A 27,298-nucleotide genomic window follows, 5' to 3' on the forward strand; every position below is an offset into this window, starting at 1 on the left:
AAAATATATTGCCACTCAAGCATCACACTTTCAAGTGTAGCGCCACACTCAGTTCACAGGGGACGCCTCCATAACAATGTTTTGGATGAAACTTACAGGTCACATATGAGCGTCACACTTCAGCAAACTGTTCAATATTATCTTTTTTTTTTTACTTTAAAAATATTTTCACAGTACTGAGGGTTTATCTTTCATTCATTATTATAAAAAATAGTCGTTCACAAATACGACGAGTTGAAAATTAATACTTAAACAGAATGTTTTAGCAATGTTAAAATAAATAATATCAATAACTGTTGACTATTATTATTTAAAAAATTGTTAAAATAGTTGAGATAATGATTTTCTTTAAATTTTGAAATCAAAACGTTCTTGGCAAACTTTTATAAAATTGAAAGGCATTAAAATACGTTAAGAAGAATCATATTTATATTTTTAATATATTTGAATAAATAGGAGATTATTCAGAATAAAGATTTTCGAAACCAACAAAAAAATATTTCAAAGTATTTTATACAGTTCGTTCATACAAACAGCTGCGGTACTAATGACTTACGATGTCCTTTTCACGTCTCATTAAACAACATGTTCTGTTATAATTTGGTTTTCTCTATTATTATATTATAATGGCTCCTTGACGTAATTGGGTTATCTTAAAATAAAACAGACTATGATTATATAAAATTAGACTTTGTTTTTGAGACTCAAAATATTAGTCTAGGATTTAAATTCTTAGCTATTAGGGCCCCACGGCGATGATAGTGATAAATAGAGGACCTTATGTGTCAAAAATCTAGCTACTAAAATATCACAAGAGATAGTGTGTGTATGTGTTTGGGTGTGTGTTCGACGCCATAGAGAAAGGATGTAGGCAACTTGAACATAATACAATAAAGAAGTAATAAGGTTGTTCACCTGTTCACTTGTTCGTTCTTTATAATAATACAAAAAAATATAAGTTTCTCAAACGATTAATCAAGTTAATATCGATAAAAACATAGCAATATCACTAAACTCATAATTTGACATTTGAAGTTTGTAAGGAGTTTATCTTCTTTACTCGTAAACTGTTGGGCAGTCGTTTAAAAGCGAAGTACAAGAAAACACAGATTAATACAACTTAAAAAACATTTACTGATTTAAATAGTACCTCGCATAAATTCAGATCATGATTTCAAAGAGAATCCATACAAATAATTACGCAGAAATATTTAATTTAATTTTCATTAGCGTTCTTGAATAAATTCAAGGACGATTAATATTTTGTACGCTATCTTAATTTTGTTTTCTGCTATTTACAATTTTCTATAAAAAACCTTAGCTACTATATGCAATTAGCTTAAAATATATATATTTTAAAAATAGGCGGGTATAATATCAAATTTTGTTTTGACTGATTGTTTATTGATCATTAGCAAAGTTTATTTCATTTAAATGCGTTATTAAGATCGTACTCGATATAATTTTATAGAGATTAGTCTAGAATTTGTATGTTTGAACAAACTAATCACAAAAACTACAGCAACAGACGGTTAAATAATAAAATCCATGTTTAATGCGGGTAAAACCGCGGGGCACAGATAGCTAGGCGCTTTATAATGATAAAATTAACCAACAGTCAAACAATTGATTAAACTGATACTGACATGATTGATATCGTCTTGATAAGGTTTCGAAACGAGATTATGAGTAAAATATCTACATATCAAAATGTTTTAAAAGGATAAGTTTAATCTAATTTGATATGTACTTAGATATATTACTTCAATTATTCATTTTCCTGTTTTTTAATTAAATTATTAATATAGCAAAATTAAAAACAGGAACATAAATAGTTTTATATAGACGATTTTTTTATTTATAAATAATAAACATTTACGTTTTCTAAATTTTTAAGCAATTTACTAAGTGTCTATCTGTTAAAAGTATTAGTATTTTTTATATATATCTGCATGTTATTAAATATTATTGCTAAAAAAAAAGATTGGGCTCGTCCGGGATTTGAACCCGGGACCTCTCGCACCCTAAGCGAAAATCATACCCCTAGACCAACGAGCCAACTGTCTTTTAATTCGAAATATAGAAACAATTTTTTTTTATTACCCAAAGCGCACATTATAGAGTCGTGATTACTATATTCAATGTTTTCTTTTTAAATTATTATTTAATACAACTTTTACAAAAATATCAACCATAAATGCTTAAAAATCAACATAATCTTAATGTTTGATTTACAAAGAGTTAGAAAAAATAAAAGTATAGAATTATAGAGAGAGTTATTTATATTACTTAAAAAATATTTATATATATATATATTTTTTATTTAAATTTATTCATATCGTCGGTTATTAATTAACAACTTTCGACTCAACAACTTTATTATTCGGATATTAAAAAAAGACGGGCTCGTCCGGGATTTGAACCCGGGACCTCTCGCACCCAAAGCGAGAATCATACCCCTAGACCAACGAGCCGCTTGATAATACTGTTGAAAATATAAATTATATTCATAAAAACGACTTACGTAGATCATCGACCTCAATGTACACATGTAGTTGCGTCATCGCGAACCGGAATGATTTCTTGTGAAATTTTAAGTCGAGAACGTGTCCATATGATGTTAGAATTACATACATTTTTTGCGTTAATCAAAATCAAAATATTTAGAATATTTTGATTTTTACTTTGATTAACGTTAATCGTTATGTTACTGGATTACATTAAATGTCAAGTTAAAATCAATTCGGAATGTACATTTTAACAAGAAGAACCGGCAAAAACCTCAATCAATAATTACAGTTGCAATACAGACTGTAATTATTCCTTCTTTGTCTTGTTAAAAACATCTCAAACTGAGCCTCGTTCTCCATTATTATAAATACACTGGACAATCTCTTTTTTTATATAAAAGTTTATTTTATTCATTTCGTAATATTCTTGCATCACGATTTTATCACGTCGATTAGATTATAAATTTTAATAAGGTACACCTAATCTCTCATCAACAAGCAGTCTTATTTTCTTATTATGCCAAAAAAACTAAACGATTTAATTTCGACCTAATTTATAAAATAAATAGAATTTAAATTCTATTCTTATAGTTTTTTTTAATTTTAACAAGTATTGTGAAGTAAGGTTCCCATTTTATATTTATCAAGGCTTGGTGACTAGTTAATAGCAAGTGGACCACCTGAGGGTGAAGATGAAAAATATAAGCTGTGTATGTTTAAAGTTGTTAATTCTCTTGTTCCTGTAATCACTTAAGTTACCTTCCAAACTAGAATACAGTAATATTTTAAATATTATTCATACTTTACAGTAGAATATCAGGTGGGGATGAAGCAACTAAACCACAGAGCTTACACAGAGCTCTATCGGTTTTCATTTACATAATATAATATGCAGTTATATTCTAGCTCCTCTTTTTTATTAGATTAACTGTACTAACAGAATTAATTAAAATACATATTATGTTATTACTATTAAAAATGAATATTGATTTAAAAATATACTGTAAATACTTCTAGTTTTGAAAATTTGCACATTGTTTTTAGTCAAAATTTTCTCGCGTTAAATTCAAGGATAAACATAAAAAACAAAATACAAATAGTAATAACAAATTTATACACATAAAAGACAAATCATTTCTATATTCACCATTGATTTCATTAAAGTAAGCTTACTGAATCAAATGATTTCTTTATATAGAAGTACCAATTCCAAGTATAATATTTAAATATATGATTAAATATTCAGTAGGTAATTCGTATGAAATTTCCCGTGACCACTACTGCTAGAAATATTTCATTTTAAACTCACACAAGTCTCATGTTTTTAAAGTATTAAAGTATTAAAGTGAAAAGTATTAAAGTGCATGAGTTAACCTAAATATATCTAACGTAATAAAACTTATCGTTTTAAATTGTATTATACCAATTACCTATACCAACTACTACAATAATAAATATAACTTCGAAAATACAATGTTAATAAAAAGTTATAAAATGTTACAATATTAAAGATTCCTAGTATTAACTTGAATAAAAAAATACTTATATAGTTGTGTATTTTTATTAGATTATATTTTGATATTTAGTTATAGCATAGTACATTTAGATTTAACAATACCTGCGGCGAGGATCGATTCTCGTAAAGAATACAATATTGACGTTTACCAAAATTGGTTGGCTCGACACTATATGCGACCTTTTTATTTAGCACGCTACCTTTTAAGTAAAAATCTCATAGTATTCTTTATCAAACATTTTTACGACGACGAATTTTATAGATAGATTTGAGTATAGATAGAAAATGTTGATTGCCGCAAAGCGAGCTCGTAAAGCTTAGTCTATCTCACTCCAGACACGATGCATCGAAGTACATGTACAGCGGTTCAATTTATTTACACCGCAATCTTCCAGCGATGCAGTACTATGAGGTTTTACGATATGTGTGTCGTAAATAATTTATGGAACGCTTAAAAATAGAAATGATATAATATTTCCTTTTGCTAACTTACTGCCTAACTTTCAAACGAATTTATACGGGATATTTATATTTGGACTAAGCTTACTTGTAAGTATAATATTACTTCAGAACTAATTCCACGAACCAAGATAAACAAGGTTTAAGATAATAAAATTTTTCCTAATTTGTAGTGTGATATTAATAATTATGTATATAATAAATAATAATCAGTTATTGAATGATAATGCTTCATAATAGTTATTTAATTTATATAAAAAATAGGCAACATAACATAACAGTAATTTATTGTGAAATATAATTATAATAAGCTGTTATTGGTAAATACGAACGGACTAAAACTGACTTTCTAATAATAAATAATATTACAACACAAACTATTTCGACAAAATTATTCCATCGCAGAACCATTAAATTGAATGCGGTCGTATGATGTACCAATGGGTTAGCTATTGATATGCAATATACTGAATAGCAATACTAATCAAAATCTAGTTATCTTTAGCCGAATCATTCGAAACATTGATAGCTTCCAATTGAATAGCTCTAGCTTAAATTAGGCAATTGACATTTGTACTTGGCATCGCCTTTGTTAGCCAAATAATGACTAAATAGCATTGTTATTGACAAGATTATTCTAAATAAATGTTTTTTATGATGAATATAATGAATTTTTTTTAATGCATAGGCCATTTAAGACTTGCCATGAGTTATTATTCTACAGTTAAACATTAAAACTTTGTACCATATAGGATGAGTGAGCCAATGATTTTCAAAGTATTGAAAGCAAACTAGGACCTTCTAATCTTTCTCAAATCTTTTCTTAAATATTTGGAGCACTGTCAGTGTTAGAAATGGCTTTTATTTTTTAATTTATTATAAACAAAAGCTAATTGGTAAATAAATTTGTAGGTACGATACGAGAACATAATGACTTCAGCTTACTAAAATTATGCATAGAAATTTTAAATAAATAAAGTTACCTTAAAACCCTTAACTAAGAGGAAAATCTAACTGGATGCTCACCCGATTCGTTATTTCTGTTCCATTTCTTTCTCTTCATAATGAGCTGTTGTTTCAAGATGATTTCAGTTTTTATTGAATTGAATGTAAAGAAAGATAAAAATGTGAAGACCTTCTTTATTTCATAGTCATTAAAAATCAAATAAAATAGTAACATTTTATTTTTCCAAAGTCCTTTTTTGCTCTTCAAATTCAGAGATTTATATAAGTAAAAGATCTTTGGCAAATGCGACTGACTAGACAGACCGAATACAGACATTTATTTTATTTGCACTTTTTTGCTGAAAATATATTTATCTGACCATTTCATGATTTCTTTTATGGTCGGTTGAACCAACAACAAATAACAACGTTATTTTCCAAATTGTGAATTAATAAAATAATATCTATGTATGTACATAGTTATATATTTAATATATAATTATAAAAGCTTAGTAGGTGATTAGTTAAAAAAACGTTACGTATTCTTCTTTCGAAATTCAAATTAGTAGATACTGAAAGAACGAAATCGTTTCAGCTTATAAATAAGGCCGTCAAATATTAATAGTACAGAAAGCAAAAAAAAAAATGAATTGACCATGTTACACATTTCGTATGACTACACAAGTACAAAGATAATTTTTTTACATTTTTTTATTAATATATAACGAACATTAACCTCCTTTTTCGAAGTCGGACGAATAGTACGTAGACGTGTTCCAATGAAAATGTAATAAAAACCAATAACAATATTTCATCGAGAAAAGTATAAAACTGCCACAGAACAACAGACTGAAATAAAACTGCCGCTATGAAACAAAATTTTCAACATGAAATGGTTGAGTGGTTCTGTCGGAGTGCTCTTGAGCGCCGCAAATGAAATAACCCCTCTTGGTACCGAGTATCAATACTATACGCTGAATTGAAATTTTTATTTCTATCTAGAATTTAACGAACATTCGATCGCTTTAATTAAACAATACATGCTATTGTATACTTAGGCTATTCATTTTTGTTTAAATATGTATCGATACGATATAGCTCAGGCAGTGGGTTAAAATCCAAGCAAGTTTTACTGAGTTTTCATATTATGTTGAGCACATATTTTAGATTGCTTTTTATAATTTATTTTGTGTTCAGTTGTATAGGACTATATTGTATAATATTCCAGGTAATAGGACTTTGTGCAAGCTCGTCTGAGTAGGTACCACCCTCACATCAGATATTTTACCGCAAAATAGCAGTACTTGTAATGTTGTTTCGGTTTAAAGTGTGAGTGAGTCAGTGTAACTACAGGCGGTACTTACTGGTGGTAGGGCTTTGTGCAAGCTCGTCTGGGTAGGTACCACCCACTCATCAGATATTCTACCGCAAAACAGCAATACTTGATATTGTTGTGTTCCGGTTTGAAGGGTGAGTGAGCCAGTGTAATTACAGGCACAAGGGACATAAAATCTTAGTTCCCAAGGTTGGTGGCGCATTGGATATGTAAGCGATGGTTGACATTTCTTACAATGCTAATGTCTAAGAGCGTTGGTGACCACTTACCATCAGGTGGCCCATATGCTCGTCCGCCTTCCTATTCTATAAAAAAAAAAAAAAAGGCACGAGGGTCATAACATCTTATTTCCCATGACTATTGGCGATGTAAGGGATGGTTAATATTTCTTATAATGCCAATGTCTATTCTATGTAGATTAGGTGTGCTGTCTGCCCATTCGTCTACCTATTCTATAAAAAAAATACAAAATTTTACTTACCAAGATAATTAAAGTGTTACTGATAGTTAGCCGAGATGGCCTAGTGGTTAGAACGCGTGAATCTTAAACGACGATCGTGGGTTCAAACCCAGGCAAGCATCACTGAATTTTCATGTGCTTAATTTGTAATTATAATTCATCTCGTGCTTGACGGTGAAGGAAAACATCGTGAGGAAACCTGCATGTGTCTAATTTAATTGAAATTATGTCACATGTGTATTCTACCAACCCGCATTGGAGCAGCGTGGTGGAATAAGCTCTAAACCTTCTCCTCAAAAAGGGAGAGGAAGCCTTAGCCCAACACTGGGACGTTAACAGGCTGTTACTGTTACTGATAGTATTTCAGAAAACCCGCAATTTCATAATACGATATAATAGGTTTTAACATAATAGTAGTTAAGTTAATTTTAGTAATATTAAGTCACTGATCCTTTTACACACTCAGATTAAAATGTTAATAAACATCAGTGGTAACGGAAGAGCTTTGTGTGTCAATTTATTATGCATTATGAAACCATTTTGCTGTTCAGTGGATTTTCACTATTAAGCATCAAATGTTTTTACCCTACTAACAGATTATTTTTAGTGGACTTCAAAGTAGCAGATTTGCATATTTAAATAACATTTTATATATTCAATATTTCTTATAAACTTTTATTTTCAGATTAGATTATCTACTCCCAATTCATAACTTTACTGTGTTTACATAAAAAATAAAATTTTAACAAGATATTTATAAAATATAATCGTGGGAGCTATTTATAAAATGTAACGTCACTTTCATTTCGTGGCGTATTTTGTGACTTAATGTGATTATGTAATACAGCTTATAATAATAATTATATTTCGTCTGTTTTCAAGATTTAAAACATATACAAACATTTTAAAAAAACCTAAATTTTTGAATTTGTAATATTTGTGGTTGAAGTAAATAGTTAACAAAATGTAGACAGCTTCAGACCAATGTTGATTTCAACTAGAATTTAATGAAGGACGCTAATGAAAATGAAGTTAAACAACGTTTCCACTGAAAATGTTTGTACAGTTTCCTCTCTGAGGTCTTTAATTTCATAGTTTATAGTGCACAAGCTGCTCTACTGAGAATATTTAGCTTTGCAGGATATCGATTTGGAGCAGATTTTACTTAAATATTAGTCTTTCATCAGCCATGTTGTTGTTCCCTATAGTTTTACAACTTAGTTTATTTTACTTATCTTTATGTTAATTACATATAAACTGATCATAGTATGAATACTTTCAATTTAAACACTACGTTTAATATAAGAGTACTAAAAAAATACATAAACATACTCGTAATTGTAATAAAAATTTAAATGTGTATTTATATAAAATTGAAATAAAAATATAAGCTTATCTCGAATTAAATTACGCTCGTTCCCATCTAATTAAACCGCATAATAATTTGGGAAGCCAAAGCTATAGGTTTAAAAGCCTTCCTCTTATTAGTACAGGAAAGAAAAGTGAGCGATAACCACATTCTATGAATCTTTTTTAAGGAAAAACCATCTAACCTAATTAGAATTTTATCTGACGCAGTCATGCAGGTTGCCTCATAATGACGCTCACCTCTCGTAACTCTCTTCTGTGTAGACCGTAAAGAATTATAGCAGTGAGAGCGATACGAGGTTACCGTACGGTGTCGTGGACGGCGGCGACGCTTCTCACAATCTAGTGTCGGTGAATATGGAGCGAGTTAGTCCACCTCCTGCAACTGTAACGAGTGTGGTGTGCCATCGGATACGACGCGTCATACCTTGACGGAGTGTGCCATATGAGGTCCCCAGCGCCATTCCCTGGCGGCCACCAAGGATGGCGTTTGTTAGAAACGGAGACGGAGATGGTCTGCTTCTGCGAAAACGTCACGACACAGAAAGACAAGGAGTGGGAGTGAGTCGACAGGCGCCGCTGTAATGTCCGCCAGGGCTAGAGGTGGTCTCTGTACCCTGGGAACCCTTCTAGGAATTGTAGACCAAAAGAAGCGGGATTAAAGCTTTATGTTAATTTGAAAGCAAAAATGAAATCGTTAAATTATTTTTATATATGCTGTTGTCAATGCACGTTTGTTAAACTTTCATGCACGAAAGCCTTATATAATTAAGTACTCCTAATTAATAGTAAAAACGCTTAAATTCGGAGAAATTTTAAAACCTGTTAAAGTTAAGTACACATAATTATTTGCATTAATGCTTGCTTTGCTTTTATAATATTAATCGAATTGATGATCAATTTGTTACTAATAACTAATTAGTATATTCATCACCGTTTGCAATGTAATTTCTTTTAATTTTCTATTTTTTTTAATTGTTCTATTGAATCCAACGTAAAAATTATTGTCTTCTTACTGAATAGCCTTTCCAAAATGTGTCACAGATGCGTTAGTATATGTAAATAGCTTCATGTCAATTTGTCAGCGTCAATCTCCCTGGCATCGAGAGGCGAGAGGGCATGCAATTGATAGTTCCGCATAAATGAGAATTCGTCGTATGAGGGTCATATCCTTCATACGTATTAAACGTGGGGCACTATCTATAGCTATTTTGATTGTATTTTATTAACATACCTACAATGAATGATGAGAAAGCGTAAATACCGACCTCCTTGACGGTTCTTCTTTGAAGAATCTGAAAATCTTATTTTGAATTGGTAGTAGAAGAAAGAAGAAGTGGTAGCTGGAATTTCATAGATTAACTTTTAATAATATCCTGCAAAATTACGACTTAAAAGTGGAAACTGTATATAATAAATTTTTGTTCATTAAAAAAAATTTTATAGCATGTACTACACTTATAATTTTAAATTGTATATTTTTTATGTAGAAGAAAATACCTCAAAAAATAAAAATAAGTATATTAAATTATTATTTAATGTTAACAATACCCAGTCGGTTTTTTATCGATTTAGTGATCCATTCATGATGTAGGTACCTAAATGAGAATTTAAGATAAAAAACTTAAAATTACTATCTACTATTGTATTTTTTGGTACTTTCTACAGTTACAATAAATTTATATATAACTTTATGTAGTCCCGTAACAGTATCATAGAATCATTCTATTTGTAAAATATGACATTTAGATATATTGTCCCGTTTATCAGCTTTTGTCCGATGAGATCTATCTGGGTTGGGTCATGGCTCATGACAAATGCGAGTTACACAGCCACGTCAGCGTCACCTGCTGTGCGAAGCTGCTATAGCTACATATATAAATTATTATATTCTTGGGTGTGGCGATTTACAAAACCTTTTTGACTACTACTATCATTACCAATATAGTTCATATTTTAAACATGTAGTTCAACTTTTATGGAAATGTAAAATATTAATTAAACGTAAACTAAAACAAAATAATTTATATTATTAATTTTTTTTTTTTTATATAAATATGTATTTACAAAAGAAAAATAGTATATGTAGTATATCAGTTGTCTGGTTTCCATAGTACAAGCTCTGTACTGAAAAATGTCCCAGGATGTTATTATTATTATTATATATATTCACACACGGCAAACTTTTATTCAATTAAATAAAAACGAATAAATTTACAAGTTTACTAGGTTGTATTGCCACGATTCGTCGTTGACCGTCGTAGCGTGCGGACGTGTTCGTTATCTCGAGCGAATGTTGCTAAGCAAGTTACGAATACTAACTGAAGCGAAACATCGTGGCTTTGGCTGCGTTATCTATGCGTTGTGGATGTTTTTACGACTACTTTGGCTTTCTTTAAGGGTTTTTGTTGTTTCTGTTGTGACATATTCTGAACTCGGCTGTGCAAATGGATTGTTGTTTCGTCTTGAGATTGGTTATGTTGGTTTTCACTGTTGTTTGTTGATTTGTTTTTGTTGTTCAATTATTTTCATTTAAATTTATATAGGGTATTTTTGTTTTCTTTTGTTTCGTTTGATTGTTCGTTGGTTTTTTTTTTTTTTTGTTCTGATGGACGTCGACACGGAGTTGTCGTCGTCCGACGCAAATGCTGGGCGTAAACGCCCACTTGTGGGCCTTGCGCTCTTTGATTCCGGTTCGGATACGGAGACCGAAATCAGATCGGCGGCGAAACGTAACAGTGCTAGCCGGGGGAAGCTCACTTCCAAGGGACGCGGAACTGGCCTCGCTCGCGCCAAAGCCGAGCTTAAAGCAAAGGCCGCCGAGGCTAGGGAGGAGGCGTTTGAGCGCTCCTTGAGAAGTCGGGCTTTCCGTAAGGAGACGGCTGTGATCGCGCTTGACTCTGACGAATCCTCTTCCTCGGAGGTCCGTAGGGAGGATCCCCTAAAATTGGGTGCAGAGGAGCTGCGTGCGGAGGCTGGTCGCAATGCAGCACTTATTCTGGAGATTGCCCAGAAATCCAGCAACCTGAAGGGTGGCTTCATCAAGAAGCTCAAAGAATCTGCATCTTCGCTCCAGTCCATCGTAGATGCTCTGGCATCAAGGACCGAGGCGGAAGAGACGCGCAGGCTTCGCGCTGATAATGGCCGCCTGCGCAAGGAGGTGGACAGCCTCAAGACTGAGTTAAAAGCCCACCGCCGTGAGTTTGCGGAAATGCGGACCACGGTGGCAGTGGCAAATGAGGCGTCCACCAGCACTGTGCGGGACACACAGGCTTTGGAGGAATTTAAGGCCTCTATAATGTCGTCGGTGGGCTTTATGATTAAAGCTCAAATGGAAGGAATTCAGGACCGTCTCCTTCCAGCTAAAGTGCTCCGTCCCCCTCTGGCCGCGGACAAGAAACAGGCTGTAGTGCAGAAAACTGCACCTACATACGCGCAAGTGGTCCATCCGACCCCACCACCGAAACCCGCACAGGCGCCGAAACGGGTGCCTGCAGTCGAGTCAGTCCCGCTGGCACCGACTACGTGCCTATCAGCCACCCCGACCACGTCGGAGTCCCAACCACGGGAGGCCCAGGAGACATCATGGTCCACCGTGGTTAAAAAGGGAAGGAAGAAAAAGGCTTCCCCCTCGGCCGCAGCGTCCGCCACAGTACCATCAACAGTGGCGAAGGCTCCGCCGGTGGCCAAACCGAGGCTGGTTGCTCCTCGCAGGGCTGCAGTAATGGTCACTCTGCAGCCGGATGCGCAGGAGAAAGGCGTTACATACGCTCACATCCTGGAGCGCGCGGAGCAGGGCGTTAAGCTTCAGGATATTGGAATCTGTGGCGGCCTTAGGGTCCGACGATCGGCGACGGGAGCCAGACTCCTCGAGCTGTCGAAAGCACAGGCGGAGCAGGCGGATAAGCTTGCTGAGAAGCTCCGCACTGTGCTGGATGGTGTCGCAAGCGTCGTTCGACCTGTAAAGCGAGTGGACCTTAAGGTGACGGGATTGGATGATTCCGTCACCAAAGATAAATTGGTCGCTGCAGTTGCTCGTGCAGGGAACTGCTCCCCTGACTCAGTCAGATGCGGAGTGTTGCAGCGTGGTCCCGGATATATGGGAATGGTCCGCGTCACCTGTCCTCTCACAGCGGCGAAGAAGATATCAGATGCCGGTCGCCTCCTCGTAGGATGGAGCTCGGCCAAGGTATGCGTATTGGAGCAGCGCCCTTTGCGCTGCTTCAAGTGTATGGGCCTTGGCCACACGAAGGTGCTTTGCCCATCCAAAGCGGAACGGGGGGGTATATGCTTCCGGTGTGGCGTAGATGGCCACAAGTCGGCGGGCTGTACCGAGAAACTGCGCTGTGCTGTGTGCGCAGACGCTGGCAAGCCCTCTGGGCACGTGATGGGATCAGGGGAGTGTAACCCCCCCATCACAAAGGGTACGGTGGTCTTAGGCACCCAGACTACCACCAATGTCGGACGGCGCCAGGCCGAGGAGGAAGCTTCAATGTCAACATGAGCACAAACATAAAGTTCCTCCAGACGAACGTCAACCACTGCGCCGCGGCGCAGGACCTGCTGCTGCAGTCCATGGCGGAGTGGCAGATCGACCTGGCTGTGGCCTGCGAGCCATATTATGTCCCTCCCCTACCTAACTGGTTAGGAGACTTGGACGGCACCGTGGTGATTACTACCCGGAGTGAAACGAGTTCTCTCTCACTCATTGAGAGGGGCTCGGGTTACGTAGTGGCAGGGTGGAGAGAATTCGTTGTTGTGGGTACGTACTTCTCTCCCAACCGCGGCCTGGCGGAGTTCGAGATTTATCTCGGCTCGATCAGAGCTGCGGTGACCAGGCAGTCACCGAGGCCGATACTGGTCTTGGGCGACTTCAATGCTAAGTCACGTGCCTGGGGCAACCCTGCCACGAATCCGCAAGGAAGGGCTATTCAGGTGTGGGCACTTCTCTCCAGCCTGTCCCTACTCAACAGGGGGCAGGTTTACACGTGCGTGCGGCAACAGGGGGGGTCCGTGGTGGATCTCTCTTTCGCCACCCATGTTGTAGCACGCAGAGTGTTGAATTGGAGAGTAGAGGAGGAGGTGGAGACTCTGTCGGACCACAGGTACATCCGGTTTGAGATCTCTACCTCTCGCAGGTCGGTGGAACCCTCTAGGGTGCCAATCACGCTTCCAAGGTGGTCTCTTAGCCAGCTAGATCGTGAGCTGGCCAGGGAGGCTGCCATTGTACAGCGATGGGGTTCCACAGGAAGGTGGGAGGGCGCCAGTGCAGAAGAGCTAGCGGGCCACATGCGCAGTGCCCTCAAAGAGGTCTGCGATGCTGCCATGCCTAGGTTCCGGCAAAGAGTTCCGCGCCGGCAGGTGTATTGGTGGTCGCCCGAAATAGCAGAGCTTCGGGCGACGTGCAGCCGGGCGCGAAGGGCTTACGTCCGTTGTAGGAGGCGCAACGGTTTGGATGCGGACTTGGAGGGACAGCTATTGGCCGCTTATCGTCAGCTGAAAAAAGACCTACAGCTGGCGATAAGTCAGGCCAAGGAGAAAGCTAGGGAAGAACTACTGGCGGGCCTGAACCGGGACCCCTGGGGGCGTCCGTTCCGCGGTGTGCGTGGAAAATTCCGCACGCAGGGTGCCCCCGTGACAGAGACAATGTCATCGGATCTCCTCCTGCGCCTGGTCGGGGAACTTTTCCCCCATCCAGGTGAGCATGTCCCTCCACAGATGGTCCCTCGCTCTATGATTGACGACACAGTGGCTCCACCACTGATCACGGAGCGGGAGATGGAGGTGGCCTTCGACCGCTTGAGGGCCAAAAACACTGCGCCGGGCCCAGACGGGATTCCAGGGCGTGTTCTATGTGACGCTCTGGAATACCTAGGCGTAAGGCTTCGGGAGCTGTTCGACCAATGTCTGTGCAGCGGGCAGTTTCCGAAGCCTTGGAAAGAGGGAAAGTTGGTCTTGTTGCCAAAGCAAGGTCGACCGCCAGATTCTTCCTCGGCATACAGGCCGATTGTGCTGCTGAACGAGACGGGCAAATTCTTCGAAAAAATTCTCGCTGCCCGTCTTATTCAGCACCTCGACGAGGTGGGGCCGGGTCTGTCAGAGGCTCAGTACGGGTTCAGGGCGGGTCGATCAACTATCGACGCCCTGGACGCCCTGAAAACCCGGACCACGGATGCGGTGGCCCGAGGGGACGTAGTTCTGGCGGTATCGATAGATGTTGCGAACGCCTTCAATAGTCTTCCTTTCGAGACTATTGGGGAGGCACTCCGATACCACGGGGTGCCTTCCTATCTCAGGAGGCTGTTGGGGGCATACCTCCAGGACCGGGTAGTCCTCTGGGAGGGGGGCGATGGGCGTCTTGTCCGGCGTCGGGTAGGCTGTGGCGTTCCGCAGGGGTCAGTTCTCGGCCCAATTCTGTGAAACGTTGGCTTCGACTGGCTCCTGCGGATATCCGTCCTTGCCAGAATGGGGGTGTTGTGCTATACGGACGACACTCTCATCACGGCGACAGGGCGGAATTATCAGGAGGCGGCTCGCCTGGCCGAAGTCGGTACGTCGCTCACAGTGGACCGCATAGGAATGTTGGGCTTGAGGGTCTCCATCTCAAAAACGGAGGCCCTCTTATTCCACGGTCCACGTCGAGGCCCCCCTCGAGGGGCGTTTATCACCGTCCAGGGGACGGTGATTAAGGTGCAGGCCCACATGAAGTATCTGGGCCTGACCCTGGACGGAAGATGGAGCTTCGGGCAGCATTTTGTCCAACTTGGCCCGAAGCTCATCAACGCTGCTGCTGCCTTAAGCCGGCTCCTACCAAATGTAGGAGGGCCGGAAACGCCATGCCGGCGATTATACGCCGGTGTTGTGCGGTCCATGGCTCTGTACGGTGCTTCCATCTGGGTGGACGCTCTCACCGCTCGGAACAAGGTTCTCTTGCGAAGGCCGCAAAGAATCATAGCGGTGAGGGTGATACGCGGATATCGTACGGTGTCGTGGACGGCGGCAACACTTCTCGCGGGCGATCCGCCTTGGGAGCTCCAGGCGGAGGTGCTCGCGGAAGTGTACCGGTTCCGGGCGGAAGTGAGGTCGCGTGGCGACCGTCCAGGGTTGGAGGAGGTGCTGCGAATCAGGACTCTCGCCCAGCAAGCCCTGATTCGCAGGTGGGAGGAGGATCTGAGGTCCCCATCAGCAGGCCTGGCGACAGTGGAGGCGATCCGTCCCCACTTGAGGCGCTGGGTAACGAGAAAAGGCGGCACACTGACCTTCAGACTGACTCAGGTGCTTACTGGACATGGGTGCTTCGGTAAGTACCTGCACGGAATAGTCAGGCGGGAGGTAACGCCCTCCTGCCACGAGTGTGGTGCGCCTACGGACACGGCATGCCACACTCTGATGGAGTGTGCCGCTTGGGGGCCTCAGCGCCTTTCCCTGGCGACTTTAATCGGCGGAGACCTTTCGCTGCCGAGCGTGATAAATGCCATGCTTGGTAGCGAAAGGTGCTGGATGGAGATGGTCTCCTTCTGCGAAAATGTCATGTCGCAGAAGGAGGCCGCGGAGCGGGAGCGCGAGGAGAGTGCCTCCGCTGACCCGCTTCGTCGAAGAAGACCGGGGAGAAGACGCCAGCGCTATGCGCATCTTCTCCTCCCGCCGTGAGTGGCTTTAGTCTTTAACAGCAAGATAACTGCTTTATTTAAATTGTAAATATATATTCTACAAAAGTATTGATTTAATCTCAAGATTGCATTTTTTGTAATTGTAATAAATGCATATCTTTCTAAAATTAAAGAATATTTGCATCAGCCACTTATATAGGCGACTTTCACACAGTATCTAGCCAGACACAATTAGACCAGCATCTAAGGCCATTATTTCATGTTATTTAGATCATTTATTTATTTTAAAAACCATGTGCATATTCCTAATAAGCTAATCAAAAATAAACAAACTGATGCAATGTGATACAGCCATGAAAATTGTAGCTAACTAGTGTATGGATTTTCAATCTGAAATAAATGATTATTATTGTTACAGCTATACATGTATGTCCAACAATATTAAAAAGAAAGATACAATACACTTAAAATTAAATCCTTTATAAATAATATAAGACAATACAATATAAATAGCTGACATACATATATACACTGTTGCTGATTTTTTTTCAGTGCTGAGCTTGCGGTTATTCAAAATAGCCTGCAGTACAAGTATACGAATAAAATACCCAAGGATTAAAAAGTTAAAATTCAAATGCTCATAATTATATCACAAGAAATTCACTGTGAAAGACTGAACTGAAAAATACTGAAAAAAGACCTATCTGCTTTAATATTCAAGTAAATTACCGTTTCGCCTGTACGAAATAACAGAAAATATAATTTTCTTGTAAATTTAATAATATTTGTGTTATAATAAAATTTTATGAACAAGTTACATTTAAGAGCTGCAACATACCATTATGCAAATTACTTTTACTAATTTTGTATATTATCTTGATTTTTTTTTTTATAGAATAGGAAGGCGGACGAGCATATGGGCCACCTGATGGTAAGTGGTCACCAACGCTCTTAGACATTAGCATTGTAAGAAATGTCAACCATCGCTTACATATCCAATGCGCCACCAACCTTGGGAACTAAGATTTTATGTCCCTTGTGCCTGTAATTACACTGGCTCACTCACCCTTCAAACCGGAACACAACAATACCAAGTATTGCTGTTTTGCGGTAGAATATCTGATGTAGCGGGAACATGCTACTAAAAACCTAGTAAAGAAAATAAGTATAATTTCTTATAATTTTAAAAAAATAATTAAAAAAACGATGTCTTAAATCGCAAAAATGTTTCAATATTTGGTATGTTATTTATAAATAAGTCATTATCTATAAGTTTACGAAAAAAAATTGAATAGTATCTCGGATTGATTCCGCACCTGATTGTGCACACAAATGAGCACTATAATATCTCCTGAACAGTCCTGGCTAGTCTCCCTTGAAAATAGCCATCGTTCAGAAGGACACCACTATTTCAGAATATATATAGTAATATTAAGAGCATAAGTAATATTTGATATTCTAACTCCGAACAGTTTATCCCTATTTAAAGTAAAACTACGCATTTTGCTGTATTACTATAAAACGTAAATGTATTTTTTTCTTGGTCAGAACCAAACTTTTTAAATTGATTTTAAGAAATAAATAAATGGCATTTTATTTAACACAAGATTATATAGATGCTAAAAAGCATTATATTCCGGACCGCATTACATTCCGGACCTGTACAAACCTGGCAGATTTGCATTTAAAATAATGCTGTAAAATTATAAATCAAAAGTGCGTTTAAAAGCCGACTTGAATAAAGTATTTTGACTTTATGCAAAATTACTTCTCTCTTTATATTTCATCACATTCAGTAAAGATGATTCGTATCTAACTATCAAATGTTCTCGTATTTGTAATCGTACGAACACACTGCTGGTGACATTTTAATTTTCCCTTAACGTACTTGGTGCTCAATAGAGATTGAAGGCATAGATCTCTTTGACGAGAATCGGTAAAGGACAAATTGCTTGACGTGATTGAATAGCTGATTAAAACGGTATATTTACTATGTTGAGTTTTCCTTTGTACGTATATAAATATCGTTATTATAAGATTATCCAGGTTACAATTTAATTAGATAGATAACAGTTATTATTTGACGTAGTAGAGATTTTTTTAAATTTAACTCGCATACATTGCCGCACTCACTTATGGTCACGAACATGAACACGAAATGGGTCATGAGGACATCATCATAATAACATCATAATAGAACAAAATATTACATATATAAAATAACATACTTACGTCTATATATGTCTTGCACAGTTAGTTAATCTCTCTTGAGATTGGCCGCCGTGGCCAAAATCGGTCAAAACTTTATACGTTATTAACTTAATTGCGTTCTATTTAGAATATTAAACATCAATTACCTTTATATATCTAATTAAAGATATATTTCAAACGCGTTTTGTAATTAATATATTATGTTTACGAAACTAAGTGCGCATTTCATGAACATTAAGTTAGAATTAGAGAAGAATATACCAGAGGCACTGAAAGTTAAAGCTTAATTTTAAATTATTACTGGTGTACCGTTTTATGAGAAAGCTTACAAACTTTATTTTACCTGAAAATCAGTAAAGTTTCACCAGCAAGCATGTGACACTCGTTGTTTATTTTTAACTGCTCTTTACCTAGCTTACGAAGTTTTTGTCCAGTCTAATGGCTTAATACAAATTACGAGACTGCGATTCGAGTTAGTCGGTTCACCGGAAAATTTATATTATACTGTATCTAAAAGCATTCAGATAAAATGAGATGAATTCTAATAATTAAAAAAATATTATATTTTATTTTTATTTTCTATAGGTTTACTTCTCGTGAGTTCTAGAATAGACATAAGAGCGTAATTGCTTTTTGATTTGAAATCGATTATAGGTTTCCAGGCGATACGATAAACTTATGCTAACACAGTATCTATTCAAATAATAATATTAATCATTTTAATATGACAGGCGCAACTATATTTTTTTCAGTATTTAATTTTCATAATTATTAAAATAAATTAATAATGTAACATCAATTTTTAAAAAGCTTTTATGCACAGAAAAACTTTTATATAAATAAAAGCTTTTCAACAATATAGCTGCGCCGTTTTTTTCTTCTATATGTTTCATAAGCATACGGTTCAAGTTTAATTAACGTCGTATTAGAAAAATGTTTCATTACTTTTTGATTCATAGATGGAGAAGTATTGTCAAGAATATCATGATTTGCGTACGTTTCACATGGATATGAATTGAAGTTTAGATAATACGAATTAATTTGGTCCAGTTCTACGTCACTGCGTTTTTGCATTACAGCGCTTTAAATTTTTTAAGAAAGGGCTTACTAAATCATTTACACATCTGCTTCTGGGGCTGGTGGACAAAATCATACTTAAAATGAAGAAAATCGAAGAAGGCTCTGCATTATCACGGGACGGAGTTGTACAAATATTTTAAAAAAGCTGAAAGCTCTACTAAGTCATTTGCACATGGTTCTAATTACACCCATTTGATTCAGTATGACGCACTGAATGCGAAAAACATTTGGGAGACACTTTGCTCACTGATTTTCAGCTGTAAATTTTTTTGAAATTCATGGAATCAAAAAAAGTTGTGTGTTATTATGGTTGATTATTATTGTTATTCTTAATAGTTTACTATTATTGTGTAAAATTTAAAAAAATGCCAACAAGAAATCGACCGTCGAGGTTAAAAAAAAATTAAATGCTCTGTGTTCAGAATATCAGAAGTCTGGATGTCTGTCTTATCGATTTTCTTGGTTTTACAAGAAGTCTAAAAAACAGTCCAAGAACCAGACATGTGCGCGTAATGTAGCACACTTTTTTTTTAAACATTTTTAAAGCGCTGTCAAATGACAACGCAGAGTCAACATGCTGGCATTTTTTCTGTGGTCCATCTCTTTGTTTTTACTCGAACAAATTAGGTCTACCAAGTGCACTTCACATACGCTTTTTTAAATCATAAAAATAACTTCAAAATTTAATTACTAAAAAAGTCAGAGCCCTCGATGTCTGCCTCTTCGATTTTGTTTGTTTACAAAATGATTGTGACCATCAGCTCCATAGGCAGATGCACTAATGATTTAGTACCCCTTTTTTTTAAACAAATCCAAAACGTTGTCAAGCTCCTCCCTCCCTGTCCCTAACTACTACCCGACGGCCCTGCGTTACCACCAACTAACAATATTGTACAGATTATATTTTCATGATGTTCGCAAATTGAATTATTTCTACGAAATATATTGGTTATACCGCCTTAACATTGACTGCGTCAATTTATCTTCATAACTCCCGAGGACTTTGATGTTGACATATTTTCTATTGACAGCGATTACAGACGCTATAGAAAAATAAGACGTGGCAAAATGTTCTAATATTGAATCTTTACAGCTGTTCAAATGGAATCCGTTATTAAAAAAAATATTTTATAATATGTTATATATTTTGTAAAATATATTTTTATATATGGTTAAATACTATCAACATTTATTTGATAAAATAGGAATTTAATAACAAAGTAGTTTTAAATATTTTATATTAAACCGTCGCAGAACAATTTCGTGATAAACTGTTATTTTTAAACAAACGATATACGACGCGAATATGAAAAATAATTTTAGATTGAAAAGATGAAGCGAAGAAGAATATTTCAAGTTATTGTACGTTTTATTACAAAATACAATAACATCAAAAAGTATATGATTTTAATAAATGTATTTTTATTGTAAAAACGCAATATACAAGTTAAATTTCAAAGAAACGACATAGGTATTTACAATGACAAAAGAATAATTACAAATTATACATATACATCAACCTTAGTATCGTGACCACTGACCGCTGACTGAAACATAACTAGCCCCGAACTGCTCTACTTTCCTCCTTAGCAATGACAATTTTGTTAATAAATGGTTTTAATAAAAGTAGTAAGTTTTTGTTACGTTATATTTCTTTATAAGATATTATTTTAAATATAACATCATATTACATATTAAATAAGATAAGATGGAAGAACATTACAGGCAGACTATTTTAAACATAACAGTTATATTTTAAATATAACTCACTTCAAAAGCAGATGATGGAAAAACATTGTGAGAAAACTTGCATGATCTAACGGACATATAAATATCTAAAGCAGTTAACAGCGCGCGTAAAGGCCAGGCCGGCCAGGACTTCGAAACGCAATCACTTTTCTATGATTTTTCTAGCTACGACAACCAGTAGTATTGTATTTTTTTCTGTTGCTTACATTTTAAAAATGATTCTGAAGAATATTTTGTACTTCTTTATCTAATTTAATTTAACTTTATTATGATAATCAATATAAAGCGCTGTATATTTTTTTTTCATATTCCTCAATTCTCAACAGTGTCGCAGTGACTGATTTGAAAAAGAAATATATGTTTGAAGTATGGGTGGCATGCAACAGGAGATGTGTTTTTTCGCGATAAGAAATGTATTAAGCGCAAAAAGCTTTTAATCGTTATAAAAATAGGGTCTTGCAAATAAAACCCTATATAAATTATTTTAAATAAAATATTAAAAGTATCTAGTTTTTGTTTTAATAAAATTCGAGTATAAATCAGATAAATGTAAAAATTAGAGAGCATTTTCTATCGTGCAAATTATTAAAAACGTTACTTAAGCTACAATTTCATTACACGCAACCTTAAAAACAATCTCTTAAAAACTTAAAGGACATTGCTGAAATAAACCTTTAGAAGCTTTGCATAATATATCATGAAAGCGTTTTAGATATCTCTGTAAAGTAATAAATGCGGTCAAATAATTTTATTAGTGAAATGGCGTAATAGCGGAGAGCGACAACGGGCATCATTTACACATATGGTAATTTGCTTTTAAAATTTATGATCATGAAATATGGATCAACTGAAAATGTGCACGTTTCGTGAGATAATGTTACTCAAGGGAACTTTTATAATCTATAAAAATTAAAATGCATATTATTCTATGACATGTATAAAATGATTTATAAAATGGATAACAAACATACGTATGAATTAATCTATTGCATAGGTAATATTATAATAAGCCATTCGTTTTATTTTCAAATACTAAATATTTGTTTTTATTAAAGAGATAGCTAAAGATAAATAAAGGCTTTACCAGCGTGGAATTGTGTTTGTGACGAAAATTCCAATATTTTAACGTTTTATTGCCTTCTGTGAAATGGTTGTTTTGATTTTTAGAAACTCGCAAATAGCCAAATTAACTAAAAAGCGACAATTATTTTGAAATCACAGTTAGACACTTCAATCTTATTTATTTCTATAAAATTACATAAACATATAATAAATATTATTACATATAATAATAACATAAATATATAATAAATATTCCTTTGTTAAAAACAAAAATTGTTTAAAATGAAAATTTTCCTTAATTTAAAAATATTTTCATTTAACTTTAAATAGGAAACGTAAAATAGCGAACATTTCAGTACAAGGGAGAATCTGCAGATCCTTTATTTAATCAACCTATTTTATAAGCACTTTTATTCTCGCTCCAGTTATTATGGCAGCGAGTTAAATATTAAAACAATATTTTTATCTAACTTTTGTCCTACTTTCAGATCCAATTAACCTAATGGTGGCATTGTTGGAAGTAAACAAGTTTATAACACAAGTATGTAGTTAATGAGACGTGTGAGGGATATAGGATCATTAGCGCCGGGCTCAGGTGCCACGAGGGCCCTCTGTTTATGATTCAAACGTGCTGACCTGCTTATGAAACAAATAAACATATTAAACAGCATACTTTTTAGTCTATATCAAATGAACTACAAGTATCTTTGTAAAAAGTTATGGCTGAATTTCATGCCGGTTTTCTTTTTTACGCTAACACTGATAAGCTCATTTGTATTTAAAATTGGAAATCAATAGCAGTAATTATATGAAAATAAATTTCATATCTTATAAAGTATAATACTGTTCATTTTATACCAATTACTAACAATATCTATCCTGTAAGAACAACCTCGAAACTCACCACAGAAAATGGTCGTGAAATGTCAGAACGTCATATTTAAAATTGACTATAATAATTTACTGGTGATAGAGCTTTGTGTAAGCTCGTCTGGGTAGGTACCACCCACTTATTAGATATTCTACCGCAAAACAGCAGTACCTGGTATTGTTGTGTTCCAGTTTGAAGGGTGAGTGAGCCAGTGTGATTACAGGCACAAGGGACATAACATCTTAGTTCCCAAAATTGGTGGCGTATTGGCGTTAAAAAAAATAACATTTCAGTCAGTTGTTAACATTTCACGAGTGAGTAAGTGAATTCTTCCAGAATCGCACGCACTACTGGTCACATTTATATAAGAATTTAATACAAGGCAATTTTATACTTATAACATTTTTACATATGATTGAGTGAATATATATTATATTTCAATTTAGCAATGTTTATTTATTATTTTTTAAATAAAAAAATTTTTTTGGCGCGATTTATTATAATGCACTGAAAATTACAGTAATGTCATGACGGCACCAGATTTTGTAAGAGAATAGTTTCCAAGTATACTCAGCCAGCTCGCAGTTCCCAAGTGGCACCATGGTCTTAATGTCATTGAAATTTTTTTTGGGTGTATTTCACGAAAATTTTTAATTCCAAAGAAATTCCTCTTTTATTACATTATGTATGAAAATGAGCTTTGGAATGCAAAATTGTAAAAAAATATCATAACTACTACTACTTAACTATACATGTTGAGTTCAAAATGTTTCATTCATTCATTAATTTTTTGAAGTATTTCTAGTAATAAGGAATTTGCTTTCATTATATTTTCCTGCTTATTAAAAGTGAGCCTACGAAGCATGCTTCACCTATATTGTAAGCAGTACCGGGGCGACTGAGCTTCGCTCGGTTTTAATAACTAATAATTAGTTCTAAAATGTATTTATTTTTTTGTAAAACTAAAAAAAAATTCTTGTATATATACAATAATTGCTAGTTTACTTGTAATATCAGTTTTACAATTCTAAATTGTAACGATTGATTAAGGGCTGCCGGCTATATAACGATTAGCAAAATTACCGAGTTGAAAGAATGGACAATAAAAAACATTCGTGGACTCCGCGTAGGGAGTAAAATGGTATATTTTAACCAAAGCATATCTAAAGGTAAATAATATCGACGAGCCGGTTGGCGTGGTTGGTAGATACTTGCCTTTCACGCCGAAGGTTGTGGGTTCGATTCCCACCCAGGACAGACATTTGTGTGCATGAACATGTCTGTTTGTCCTGAGTCTGGGTATAATTATCTATATAAGTATGTATTATTAGTATTTACAAAAGAAAAAGTAGTATATGTAGTATATCAGTTGTCTGGTTTCCATAGCACAAGCTTTGTACAAGCTTAATTTGGGATCAGATGGCCGTATGTGAAAAATATCCCAGGATATTAAAAAAAAAATCTATTTAGATATGAACACTGTGAATTCCGAATATTTCACATACAAAAAATCTTACTGATTCTTTCAAAATAATTAAGGGTCCTGGGTTCAAATAACAGGTCAGGCCAATAAAACTTATTAGGTTTTTCTGGCAAAATTCTCATTAGCAGCCCGGAGTCTGGAAGTTGGAAGTGTTACACTCCCTTGGCACGTAAAGCACGTAAAACCGATGGTCCTGCACTATAACTCTTTCCAGTCGTGTCATATTGCCATCCCATCAGATTTTGAGAGTTAGAGAATAGAGCGTGCAGCTGTGTTTTTTTGCGCACACACTTGTGCACTATGTGTCCTACACAGTTGGCTAATCTCTCTTGAGATTGGCCGCCGTGGCCGAAATCGGTTAACCGGATGACATTATTATGGTTAATATTAATATTGTTCTTATAAAAATATTGTGATGCAACTATAAATAAATACAGTTTCAGTAAAAATACTCCTACTATTTCAAAAATATCCCGAAGGGACTCTCGAGCTCCAATAATATAAATAACCTGAAAAGTTATTTTTGTAGAATGTATGTATTTATAGTTATATTTCGTAAAACATAATGTTTACAAAATAAACGTACCAATCGAGTAGTATCAATATCAGTTAGTTGTTTATTCTAAACCAGTATGCTACGGAGCTGAATCTGCCATACTTACTATTATTACAATTCTAAATTGTAACAATTGATTAAGGGCTACCAGCTATATAACGATTAGCAAAATTACCGAGTTGAAAGTAAGGACGATACAAAACATTTGTGGACTCCGCAAGGGTACTTTAAATACATTTTAACCAAAACCTATCTGGGTTTTATCAATTTAGATTTATCAATTTAGATCTTCTTACGATGAACTTACTTTGAACATAATATAAAAAAACCCGCTTAGTTTCTTTCGCCGGTTCTTCTCAGGGCTAGGTGTTTCTTTTCCGCTTCGACCGGTAATAGTTTCTAGTTTGACTATCAATAAGCAAGTGTAATGCTTCAATGTTGAATCAAGTATTTTGATTTTGATGTTAATGAAGTAAAGTACTGTTGATAGATATATATTTAAGGCAAATTAGAATATATGCTGTATATAATAATCTGGGTATATAGTCTAGTTGTTTGAGATGTTTATTTATTTCGTCCCAGAGTCGGTTAGGGAAATTTGTTGGGATTGCGATATAGTCGTATACTGATTAGATCAGACGAGAGGCTTAAATAAGTTTAATCAGCCAAATAAATACATAATACAAGGCCTGTGCAACTTAATTCAGAGAATGGAGAATGATAGCTTCATTTAATTCCGAAACGGTCTGTGAGTTTCGAACTGCTGGGCTAAGGCCTCCTCTCCTCATTTTGAGGGGAAGGTTTGGAGCTTATTACCACGCTGCTCCAATGCGGGTTGGTAGAATATACATGTGGCAAGATTTCAATGAAATTAGACACATGCAGGTTTCCTCACGATGTTTTCCTTCTCCGTAAAGCACGAGATGAATTATAATCACAAATTAAGCACAAGAAAATTCAGTGGTGCTTGCCCGGGTTTGAACCCACGATCATCGGTTAATATTCGGCGTTCTTACCACTGAGCCATCTCGGGCATTTAATTATAAATTTCTATTCTAGTATCTAAAACTACATTTTAATGTGTCTAAAATTGTGAAATCGATTTGTTCAATATGCTTTAAGCATCATAACGTAAGATGGGCCCTGAAATTGACAAATACGAATAAAAAATATATTTTAGCAATCGCATCATCAAATCATAAATCAATCGTAAATCTCATTACGATAACTTAAATATTTTATTTGTTTCTAATTTGAAAAACAATCTTCAAACCTTGCTTAATATATATTTATGTTGTATTTATGTATATTTTACACAAAATATTAGTATTTTTTGAGACATATTGTTACGAAATAATCAAAAACGATTGTAATCCCAGCAATGTGACGGTATCAAAAAAAAAATGATTTTGTTTTCGATTCTATTTATTTTCTCAAACTAACGGAGTGTATGTAGTGCCGGACTTAAACGTAAATTATATACAAAGCTAAAGTCTCTTTTCCCCTATAAAGTTACTCAAAATATCCTATCTTAGCTTACGTTATAAAATAAAACTATGTTCTAAATTTTAGATTAAGCAGTAGGTTTGGCGTTGCGTTGATAGTCAGTCAAGGCAAACGATTTTATAAATATAGGAATATTTATTGAAATATGCTAAAGTTGCGACAAATCAACTAATTAATGACTATGTTTGTCATAGGTACAGGGAGTTCCTTACGAAGTTGATTGCGGGGCATAAGTCGATGTTTGTGTCAATATTTGCGACCGGAGGCAAACAAGGGCGGTGGCATGCAAACATTCCGCCTCCCGAAGACTGCTTAAGGCTAAAGTGAATTACGCTTTGCCTACAAGTTTGTTATGAAAAAATGTGCAGTCACTGAGCTCATGATATAATTCAAGTCACAACTTATTTCAAATAAATACTATCTGTATATTGTTTTGTTACATAGATTTGATGAATTTTGCATTTAACAACTTTTTCAAACTTTGTTGTTCTTGTAAGATAATTTCTGTATGCCCGAATTGAGTGTCTTTAAGTCTTAAAGTTTTAAACAATTATTGTTGACTTGCATTTGTTATGT

At 35.7% G+C, this 27,298-nt stretch overlaps 1 protein-coding gene and 2 non-coding genes across 3 annotated transcripts; 1 reads left to right on the forward strand and 2 right to left on the reverse strand.

Annotated features, from left to right (window-relative positions):
* Positions 1-1,986: 1,986 nt before the first annotated feature.
* Positions 1,987-2,058, reverse strand: Trnap-agg (transfer RNA proline (anticodon AGG)). The gene has a single exon. It is a non-coding gene; the product is annotated as a tRNA-Pro (tRNA).
* A 344-nt stretch (positions 2,059-2,402) lies between these two features.
* On the reverse strand, positions 2,403-2,474 carry Trnap-ugg (transfer RNA proline (anticodon UGG)). Its single transcript has one exon. It is a non-coding gene; the product is annotated as a tRNA-Pro (tRNA).
* An 8,728-nt stretch (positions 2,475-11,202) lies between these two features.
* LOC126781124 (uncharacterized) lies at positions 11,203-19,403 on the forward strand. Its single transcript, XM_050505950.1, has 2 exons — positions 11,203-13,018; positions 19,375-19,403. Exons 1-2 carry the CDS (start codon positions 11,203-11,205, stop codon positions 19,401-19,403), a joined length of 1,845 nt encoding a protein of 614 aa, XP_050361907.1.
* The last annotated feature ends 7,895 nt before the right edge of the window (positions 19,404-27,298 follow it).

This window comes from Nymphalis io, chromosome 3 (assembly GCF_905147045.1).
Source record: "Nymphalis io chromosome 3, ilAglIoxx1.1, whole genome shotgun sequence".
Lineage (NCBI taxonomy): Eukaryota > Metazoa > Arthropoda > Insecta > Lepidoptera > Nymphalidae > Nymphalis > Nymphalis io.